Source organism: Bubalus kerabau, chromosome 14 (genome assembly GCF_029407905.1).
Source record: "Bubalus kerabau isolate K-KA32 ecotype Philippines breed swamp buffalo chromosome 14, PCC_UOA_SB_1v2, whole genome shotgun sequence".
NCBI lineage: Eukaryota > Metazoa > Chordata > Mammalia > Artiodactyla > Bovidae > Bubalus > Bubalus kerabau.
Genome location: NC_073637.1, coordinates 3,221,067 through 3,231,971, shown reverse-complemented (window position 1 = coordinate 3,231,971; position 10,905 = coordinate 3,221,067). Strand labels below are relative to the sequence as shown.

General features: G+C 53.7%; 1 protein-coding gene across 1 annotated transcript; it reads left to right on the top strand.

The window, feature by feature from the left end:
* Positions 1-421: 421 nt before the first annotated feature.
* ZNF623 (zinc finger protein 623) lies at positions 422-10,905 on the top strand. The gene is made up of 2 exons (XM_055545609.1): positions 422-712; positions 7,043-10,905. The coding sequence occupies exon 2, from the start codon at positions 7,131-7,133 to the stop codon at positions 8,613-8,615; it is 1,485 nt and encodes a 494-aa protein (XP_055401584.1). The 5' UTR covers positions 422-712; positions 7,043-7,130; the 3' UTR covers positions 8,616-10,905.

Genomic DNA, 10,905 nt, shown 5'->3' with positions numbered 1-10,905 from the left:
CCCACGACTGTCCCCAGAGGCCACCCTTGCGCCCACAGGACCAACAGCATAGCGGGGGCAGGAACGTGGCCCTAGAGGCGATCGGCCTAGCCACTCACTAGCTGTGTGACCTCAAGTGACCTGGCTTCTACAGCTTTAGTCCCTGGGCTGTAAAAGGACTAAGTCAGAGGGCACTTCTCGTGGCTGAAGAGGGAAGGGAAGACGCGGGAAGTCTCGGGAATCGCTGCCCGCTGCGGGAAGCAGGAGAAAGCCGTCGGCGGCCGCGCCACGCCAGACCTCGACTCTCAGAGGAGCGGCGCTCTGACCAAGCCCGAAGGTGGAGGGCGGGCGCACGCTCTGGGGCTCCGCGGCGATGGGCGCAGGGAGCTCCGCCTGCCGACATTTTTAACGTCGGGATTTACAGCTAACTGGAAGCCAATTAACTCTTGGGGGTAGGCAGCGCTCAGGGCTGCGGGGACGTGGGAGGTGAAGTCTCGCCTGGCCCTCGACTTGGGTCCCTGCCTGCGGCACCCGGCCGGAAGTGCGCACCACAGAGAGGCAGGCCGGCCCTGGAGCGCCTAGAGCGGCACCGGAAGCTCTCCGGGCGGGCCCTCGGGCCGGTTTCCGGCCGAGGCGTGAGGGCTCCTGTGCAGGCTTTGTCGGCCGGTCTGCGGGGCGGACGCCTGGCAGTCCGCGTGCGGGGTGCCGGAGTCCTCTCGCCGTTGGGCGCCGGGTGAGTGGCGCGTTCCGGGACCCGAGCGGGGCGGCAGGGTCCTTTGGTCGGGTGGACGGGAGGGCTCAGCGCGGCCGGCCCCGCACTGGGGTCCCGGAGCCTCGGGTTCGGTGAGCCCGGCTCCCAGCAGCCGTCACGGCCGCCCCCGCAGGACTGCGGTCCGGCCCGGGGACCGCAGCTTCTCTCCCCAGGGAACGTCGTGCGGGTAAATTCCACTCTCTTGGTTCCTTTCCCTGGCTCCAGGGGCCACACATCCCAGGCGTAGAGCCCCCAGCTTCGGCGTCTGTGTCGTGGTTCTGGGGTGGCCTGGGGGTAGGTGAGGGGCACGGTGCGGGTAGTGCCGCTCTTTTGTTGCAAGCCAGCCGGCCTCTGCCTGGAGCCCGAGGGAGCTCTACAGAGGATGCTGGGAGAGTGACCGGCGCCTCGAACCTGCCTGTGCTGGAGGAGGTGCAGAGCCGGCACCGCTGCCCTGGTCGGGTAGAGGTGAAGAAGAGAATCCCCTCCAGATGATGGGCGGCGCCGTTCTTTTCTCGAGTCGTATCAGTCCTGGAGGCCGTCTCTGCTGGTGCCTTGGACGTCTTACCCCTCATGCAGTGGCTGCATCGTAGTCATGTGAGCCTCCGGGCCTGAGTAGCATGCCTCTCTGTGTTCCCGGGAGTGTTAGCTGGAGGCCCCGTTTGAACTCGGGCAGTTTGTCTGTAGAGCTCATGCTCTTAATCAGGCCGCAGTGCCCTCTCTGGAGCACGTCTTTCCCCTGAGCTCCAGTCCCAGGGAATGACAGGACTTGGTCCTGTCCACGGAGGTGGGACTTTCGTTAGATGTAACAATAACGGTATCTTAATAATGGCAATAGCTACAGCATCACTCATGTGGAAGATACCAGAGAAATGGGGCGGAGCGGGGCGAGGTTGCTATGTCTTTTCACAAGCCTGACTTCCTAGCTCCAGTGTCTCCTGGAGAGATGGGGATGGGTTTTTCCTGCAAAGGCCTTAGGAATGGTAAGGCTTGCACGGCGGAGCTGAGAAAGCCCAGACCGCGTTCACAAGCTGGTAATGGAAGAGGTGCTCAGAGAAGCAGCTGACCCAGAACAGGGCAGGGCCTTGAAGCAGTTCAGGGAGCTGTCAGGCACGTCCAGTGCTGCCTTGGGTTGTGGAATATGACCGGTGAAAGGACACTGAACTGCTCAGGAAAGGAGAAGACCATTGCCATCTGGGCAGAGCCCTGGGAGCAAAACTCAGATGGCTGTGGGGTGGTGGGGGGAGGAGACCGCAGCTAGCAGCTGGCTCAGCTGTAAGCCAGTCACCTCCCCGAACCTCATGGATGATTGTGTGGTGAACACAGGAAATAAGAAAAGCACGTGCCGGGCACTCGGTCCCCGCCGTGGCTGTGGTGGCAGGAATGCAGGGTGGTGACACTTGGGCCGCGCAGGGGTGCAGATTCCCCTGCAGCTCCAGTCTGTGTCTTCCTTGGGTGCCCTTTTACTATCCTTTTCCTGCTGCTCCCAAGGGTGGAGCTCTGCACACCTACCTGCTTCCTTTGTTTAGACTGTAAGCGGCAGACAGCCACGCTGGTAACTTGCAAGCCCAAGGCTTATAACACCCCTTTACTAGTGCGCATGTGCAAACAGCTTCCCGCCCCTGCAGTGGGCACTGCCCACTCCCGTCTCAGAGCCACATAGGCTTCACTCCCAGCTCTGAGGCTCGCCCCATCTCAACATCAACAATGTTGTGTTATATTTTGTCCAGCAAGTTCTAACAGAAGGGAGGGCCATGTTAGCCCCAGACATTATGGAACCAGCAGTCTGATATATTTTTACTTCGTTTGCTTATTTCATTCAGGTTTCTTTAAATGAAAAAGTATCAATTTAACTTTATTTGAATTCATAGGGGAAAAAAGGCGTTAAGGAGAAACTGAAAGATTGCTGATATTCAGATAAATGTTTATTCAAAGCAAGGTATATTTAATTTTAAAAACTTCCTGAAAAGTTAAAGTTATGAAAATCACGAAAAGGCACACATTTTAAAGCTATATTCTTATAAATAGACGCAAGCCTGTTTTCAGGTGGTATAACAGTCCTTTTAAACAACAACAAAAAATCAGGAAATATCACCTCCAAAACAAAAAACCGAATATAGTCCCTTTTTTTGGATTAAAAAAAAACCAAGATTTAACATATAAGCTTACTTTTAGAATACCAATCCCAGCTGCTCTAAGCAAAATACCCTGTAACAGCAACATCACACTTGGGGAGGGAAAAACATCTTTGAGAATGGACTCTGGAGGCAGACAGGCCTGACTCTGAACCTAAGCTCTGCCACTGACTGGCTTAGCAGCCTAGGGTAATTTACTTTCTCAGCCTCTGTAAAATAGAGTAAATAATCAAGGTCATGGCTGCCGCACAAGGTTTGGAGCTGTGCCTGAGACTGTGCAGGCCGGTTCAGCAGTGCCTGGTTGGGGTTGAGGGTCGCTCATCAATAGAACCCCTCCTGTCCTCCCAAATCTTCACCAGTGAGGCCCATGAAGAGCGAAAGTTCAGCTCGCTACTTGTGCAAGCCTTGGTTGGAGTGATGCTGGACCTCTAGGCCAAGTGCCGGTTAGGCTGTGTCCTGCCTGCCCACAGGAGGCGCTGGATCACCTCAGCCTCTCCACAGCACTGCACTTCTGGCCCAGAGCAGCAGGACCTGCGCCCCGGTGGAAGAGGCTGGGTGCTATGTGCCTAGTTATTCTCCCAGACCTTTTATTTGGCTAACTCCTTCCCCCAGTCTGGGGAAGGGAGGTGGGCTGAGTACTTCAGGGAATGTCGTTCTTCATGACACCAGAGGCACCTCCGACATCTGAAGCGTAGTGGGGCCTCGGAGTGCCAGGTCCCCGTGTGAATGAACTTGAAGGATACGGGGATGTGTTAGAAGTCGGGGGAGGGTGTACAGATGGACAGGTATATGCGAACCTGTGTTTATACCTACAGATGGCGTGCATGGAAGTAAATGTGTCGTTTTTTGTTTAAGCAGAAGCCTGGATGAATGTGTATAAACTGAACAGCTTGCAGTGGTCTCTGGAATTGTTGGGGATTATCCTTGTTTTTGTTTACCACTTGAAGTGTTCTTACAGTGTGGGTCTTATGTCTGTAATTGCTCAGAATGGACAGTATAAAAGTGAAGTAAAATAGGATATGAGACTGAGGAGTGTGGTCCTCATTTCATAATACATTGGTGTAGGAAAAAACACTAGAGGAAAACATCAATGTGTAATCTGAGTACTGGGATTAAGAATAATTTTATTTTTAGTCAAAGTTTTTCTCAACTAGCATAGTTTACCCTTATGCCTTGAAAAAATAACTAAAATAATTTCTGTAAGCAGGAGAAAGATTTAAATCAAGTTAGTGGGTCTTTAACTCAGAAGAACAGTGTCAGTGAATGTCACCGGGCAGTGGTCAGAAATGCTGTGTCACAGGGCGCCCAAGAGGGCCACTGCTCCAGGAAGCTGTGTTGCAAACCTCACATGGAGAGAAACGCCTCGAGTAGACGTGCAGCTTTTCACTCTTACTGTCCGCTGTTGGTTCAGTGTCTTCATCATCACAGGGAGTATTGCATCTGAATAGTCAGGTTGTCTAACAGCATTATTTAAGCGTGGGTTCCTCTTGCTGTAACGGAGATTCAAAACTAGTGTTCCCGACAGGAAACTTGGTTTCTGGTATCCCATCTCAGAGGCATAGGGAGGGTCCTGCCCCCCAGGAGCCTGCAGTGTGGCCTCATACATGTCCCGCTGGCTGGGCGAGAGGGTGGCGTGCTGGAATCAGTCACAGGTCACCCCCGACATCAGGGGACTTCAGGGAATGTGGTAGTTTGCTGCTGGCTCTGTGTCCACTGAAATTTCTAGAGGGATTTCTGTCACTCGAAGCAGGGACACTGGGCAGCCTCATGTCTGCCGTAGCTGACCAGCTGGCCCTCTGGCCCCCATGCTAGGCTGTGCTCAGTTGCTGCCTCCAGATGGAGCCAGGATCCCTGGCCTGTGGCCTTCTGTCGGCACCAGTGCGTGTCCACACGGCCACAGTCTAAACTTGACAGGTTCCGGCCTCCCCAGATGCTGCCTCCTCTCCCAGCAAGAGCAGATGACCACGTGAATGTGTCCATTCAGGAAGGGGAGGAGCCCTGAATGCAGGCAGTCACTGGTCCACAGCATCAGCAGTTCCCGGGAGTCTCCAAGGGTGGCCTGAGCTGTAGCCACTGAAACGAAGGAGTCCCAGGGCTCAGCGGGAATGAGGACCTCTGTCGGCCAGAAGACAAGCACAGGACCGTGCCCAGCCCTGAGCTGCCAGCCCCTTGGGGTGGAGGGCAGAATCGTGGAAAGGACACGGCGTTCTGTTCATGTGGTGAAGGCTGCCTGAGCTGAGGTCCATGCAACACAGGCGGCCTCCCTGGCGTGGTGCTCAGCGTCAGCAGACATCTGGGGGGGGGGTCTTGGCGATGCTCAAATTAGTGTGGAAGGTTCTACAACCTTAGAAATATGCTAAGAAGCACTGAATTGTGTGCTTTAAAATGGTGGATTTTATGATGTGTGAATTCTAGCTCTATAAAAAGTGGGTGCCTATTGAATAAACAGCAGACACAAAACAACCATATGATTCCATTGAAGTGAAATTGAAAACTGCAGAATTATAATAAGAGACAGTTCCCCTTAGAGGGGGGCCTCCGGGTGATGGGAATGGTATGGTTAGAAAGGCGAGCAGAGGAGTCCAGGGAGACTGTGCACTAGATGCGAGCTGTTGGCTTGAGAAGGAAAGCAGCCTGTTGGGAGGAACCTGGGGAGCCCTCCTGCCCCCAGCAGCTCCCCACCACCTAGCTCTGTCCTCAGGGGCACATCCTTGCCCTTGGGGATTTGGGGGCATCTCTGGGGCTGCACAGCAGTTGGACAGCTTCCCAGTGGTGCAGATATGGGGAGAGAAGTGGTCCTGTGGGGTCATCTTGGGCAGAGCTCCCAGGAACTGGGGTCAGCTGAGGAGGGAGCACTTGGGGAAGCACCTGTGAGCAAGGTGGGATGGGGTAGCAGGGAGCTGGACGACCCTTCAGAGTTGCCCCACATGGAGACCAGGGCACTCTGGGCTCTGTCATAGGCCAGGCCCTTGCTGGGGTGTGGCAGGCAGGGTTCTGCGCTCCTCCTGACACAAGGGAGGACTCTTTCGGTCATTTGACAAAAGGTGGGGCTCATCAGGAACCCTTGGAAAGCAGGGTTTGTGCAGCTGGTTGCAGAAGAGAAGGAGAGGGCGTCTGAGCTGCTCCTGCCTGGAAGGTGCGCGTGCTTCCAAGGGGCCGTTCCATGACCACAGGGAACCATGTTCTGCGAACAACCTGAGTGAGGTGGAGACAAAGTTTTCCCAAGCTTCTAGAGCTTTCCTGAGCCTGGCTGACACTGTGTGCAACCCTTTGCAGGGGCTCACTCAGGCCAGGATGGTCTCCGACCTGCTGCCCTGTGAGATGGCAGATGGGTTGTAGCGGTGGAAAGCTGGCAGTAGAGAGGGCATCCCCTCGGCAAATTCCTGCTGAAGGAGAAATTTTCTGCTGGGGCAAGAATTCCAGAGCTGAAGGCACGTCCCAGAAATGGTTTGAGGTTCCCTAAGCACAGGCTTTTTTCCATGGCAGACACACCTGAGCAGCGTGGCCCCCCTGCACTCGCAATCACCATCTTCTTCCTAAAGACCATCCGTGACTCGAATTTCCCACCATGGCCAGCTTTGTCCGGGTCTGAACTCTGCGGAAGTAGGATCACACACTGAGCTCTTGAGCTCAGTGTCACCCCAGGAGGTCCACCTGTGCTCTGGTGCAGGGTTGCCCTCCTTGCTGGAGGACACCTCAGTTGGCCCTCTCTTCTGCTGATGGATGTTCTGGGACACCCATCAGGAAGCAGGTGGAGCTTTGCCCCGAGGGGAGGGCTAGAGGGCACACGTGGTGGAGGAAGGAAAGGGCAGGGGAGTGGGGTTAACAGGCCAGAGCTCGTGTGAGTCTCACCCATCCAGCGTCTCAGCTGGGCAGAAGGCGGCTGAGTGGGGGTTGGAGCAGTCTTTCTGTGTTTCTTAGGAAACATGTCTTGACTTTGAGTGGAGTCCAGACCCATCCCTGCCCATCAGCTCATCTGTCCCCTGAAACTGGTGTTGGTGGTGGAGCCCCCTACACCAGTGGAGAGGCCAGCAGGCTGAGCCAAGCGCTGTGCTGAGTGGGGCTATGGGCAGGGGGCACATCTCTCTGCTGCTCCAGGTGCACAGTTCACCCCATCTGCTCCAGCAGATTCCCATCTCGTAATGAAGGGGAAAGATGATCTTACTCTGCTTTATTTCAGATGCTGACTGGTGACCAGAAGGGGACTCGGAACCTGGGTTTCTGGGTGTGGGAATCTGCAGAAGGCAGTGTCTGAAGCCCTCCCAGTGATGGAGCTCACCGCCCCCACGTCTGCGAGGGGCCCTGACCCCAGACTCGGGAGGCTTTTAGGAAACCTGGATGCACAGAGCCTGCGGAGCTGCACCTCACAGGAAGGGGTTTTCCAGCAGGTGACAGTCACCCACTGGAAGATCCAAACGGCAGAGGCAGCACAGGCAGGGAGTAAGTCTGAGGGGAGCCCTCTCCTGAGCCCAGACCTCCTCCTGCTTCAGAGAGAGTTGATCGAGGGGGAGGCCCCCCAGCACGAGGCCTGTGGCAGCTTCCCGTTCAACCCGGGCCTGGTCAGACATCAAGCTTCTAATGCTGGGGAGAAAGCTCACAGGTGTGACGAGTGCGGGAAAGGCTTCAGCCAGAGCTCCCACCTGGTGGAGCATCGGCATGCTCATGGTGGGGAGAGGCTGTACGTGTGTAATGCGTGTGGCAAGGACTTCGTTCTCTACACGGATCTCCTGGAGCATCAGAAAGTACACACGGGAGAAAGGCCCTTCAAGTGCACTCAGTGTGGGAAAGCATTCTGTCACAGCTCAGACCTGATCCGCCACCAGCGGGTCCACACCCGCGAGAGGCCCTTTGAGTGCAAGGAGTGCGGGAAGGGCTTCAGCCAGAGCTCATTGCTCATCCGGCACCAGAGGATCCACACAGGGGAGCGGCCTTATGAGTGCAATGAGTGCGGCAAGGCCTTCATCCGGAGCTCCAGCCTCATCCGGCACTTCCAGGTCCACACGGAGGTGAGGCAGTACGAGTGCCAGGACTGTGGCAAGGCCTTCCGCCACCGCTCAGACCTCATCGAGCACCAGAGGATCCACACCGGGGAGCGGCCCTTTGAATGCAACGAGTGCGGCAAGGCCTTCATCCGGAGCTCGAAGCTCATCCAGCACCAGCGCATTCACACCGGGGAGCGGCCATACGTCTGTAACGAGTGTGGGAAGCGCTTCAGCCAGACGTCCAACTTCACGCAGCACCAGAGGATCCACACCGGGGAGAAGCTCTATGAGTGCAACGAGTGTGGGAAGGCCTTCTTCCTGAGTTCCTACCTTATTCGACACCAGAAGATCCACACCGGGGAGAGGGTGTACGAGTGCAAGGAGTGTGGGAAAGCCTTTCTCCAGAAAGCACACCTCACTGAGCACCAGAAGATCCACTCTGGGGACAGGCCCTTCGAGTGCAAGGACTGCGGGAAAGCCTTTATTCAGAGCTCCAAGCTCCTCCTGCACCAGATTATTCACACTGGAGAGAAACCCTACGTGTGCAGTTATTGTGGGAAAGGCTTCATTCAGAGGTCAAACTTCCTTCAGCACCAGAAGATCCACACTGAGGAGAAACTCTACGAGTGTAGTCAGTATGGGAAAGAGTTCACCCCACCCCCAGACTTTAAAAGCAGTCAGGAGGCTCCCCAGGAGGGCCTTCCCTTGAGTCAGACAGCCGTACACTTGGGGGAGACGTGTGGAGGCCTGGGGGGGCACACAGACTTCTAATTATCCTCTGGCTCACTTAGTGATGCTGGAAACAAGTGGCAGGGGCCCTGACTCATGAGGCTTTGGAGGAGTCAGCATTTTCCAGGGTCATGGATGGGCAGGGCTGCCACCTCTCACTTGGCCGCAGTGGGGCCTGCTGTCCTCCACTGGGAGAACATGCTTGCAGAAGAGCCACACAATTGGACAGCTGACATGGAGCTGGACCAGTTATGGGAGAGCTGTGGGCGTGGGAGGGAGGAGCTTGGCCTCAGGAGAGGAAGATTCTATTCCACTGCACAATAACAATTCACCCTTGAGTTAAATCCCTTTTAAAGCAGAGTTATGTATCTAATTTTATAACTTTAAAAGAGTGTTCCTCAGCCATTTTTGATCTGTCAGAAAGGCAAGCTAGAGAAAGATACTTTCTTACCTAAAACCACAACTTGGTTCTCTGTGGTCCTTAGGAGAAATTCCGAACTCCCCGCCCTGCATCCAAAGGCTTCCTGGAGGCTCATCTGCCCCCAGTTGACTCCAGGTCACAGAGGTAGCACCAACTGCTAGACATGCCCCCTCATCCGGGTGCTCCTGCCTCCCAGCCGAGGCCCAAGTGCTCCCTCTCATCTGGCTCATGACCCATCATGAATCAAGACCCAGCCCAAGCTGTGTGTTGGGCTCAGCCCGCTACCCCTCTGCTGCTTCTGATCCTCAGTGGCCATTTGCCTCTTATTAGTGTGCTTGCTCTGATTGTTGTGTGTGCTCTCTCGTTGTTAAGGACCGTGAGTGTATCTCACTGATTTGTGTGTCCCTAGTATCTGGAGCAGGGCAATAAAAAGCACAGCCAAGTGTGCACTTGGCACTTCTCTTGCTTTGTCCTCTCTACACTGTTACTTAAAACATTAAAAAAAATTTTTTTTTTTTTTTTTGTCATTGCTTTTTTGTTTTGTGACAGTGTAGTCTGCTGGTCTACTGGAAATACCTCCTCTTGGCCCTGCTGACGTCTCTGTTCATAATGCCTTCGACACTTGCAGGCAGTAGCCAGAGTGAGACTGGCCTCTTGTATGTTTTGCCTTCAGAGTTTGTCTGTGAATGACTGTCCACTCGCTTGGGGGGCTGCGGGGGTGGGGGTGGGGAGGCGCTCATCTTCACCTAGTATTCTGTGTATCTCTAATTCACTCAGAGGGCACACAGTCCTGATACACTTCATGACTTTCTTCTGTCCTAATAATTCCATGATTGAGCCCAACTTCTTCCCCCTCTCCCTGTTCTCCAGCTCACTTTGTCACTGATTTGAAAATGTATTGATCAAAGGACCAGTGCTAAATACTTGGAAACCAAGGTGAATTAGATACCATCTGTCCTGAAGTGATCCATAGTCTGATGGGGCAGGCAAAAAGGTCATGGCAGGCTGAGTTCAGTGTTGGGATTGAAGTATGTTTCCAATTGTGCAGGGGTGTAGGTCAGGAGGCAGCTAGTTTGGTGTGGAGATGTAAGGCGGCTTCAAGGAGGAGGTGACAGTGAACTGGACAAGTAGACACTTGTCACCTAGAGAAGAGGGTGGTCTGGGAGGGACTCTGGAGAAACAGGAGGCCTGGAGGATCCCTCTCTGATCTAAAGCAGGTGAGTTATATCACAGTGGATAATTGTCTAGCAGAACTGTTAGTTGTTGCATCTGGATTTCTTTTATCTGAACATGAACCGGTTTTGAAATGCTGTCAGAATGTACTGCCCATGAGGGCGTATCTTGAGTTCTTAAATTCCAGCAACTCTAGAAGCCTTGAGTGGGTAAAGAGCATATAGTACTCCATTGTTGGAAAACTCACCCGTAACAGATGTTTCAAATGGTATAGAAACATATTACCAGACCATTTAAACCAACTTTGGTTGAGGTCTAGTTGCCATATAGTAACACACCCATTTTAAGTGTACAGAATTTTGGCAAATCCATATACATGTGTAACCATCATCACAAGAAAAACAACACTTCTGTCACCCAAAAAATGTTCCATTTTGCCCTTCCCCAGGTCCCACTTCAGGCCCAAGTAAACACTTTGTTAGTATGTATTCATTCTGCCTGTTGCAGGACTTCACATAAATGGATTCATATGGCATGTAATCCTGTGTGTCTGACTTCTTCCACTTTGCCATGTTTTAAAGACTAAACCAAGTAGCTCTGTGTTTCTAGAGCTGTTTGTCAGTAGTGTTCCATTGTATGGGTGAAGGTGAACATCATTTATTATTCATCTGTTGGTAGAAATTTGGGTTTCCAGTTTTGGCTGTTATGAATAAAACAGTTATCAGCATTTGTGTAAAA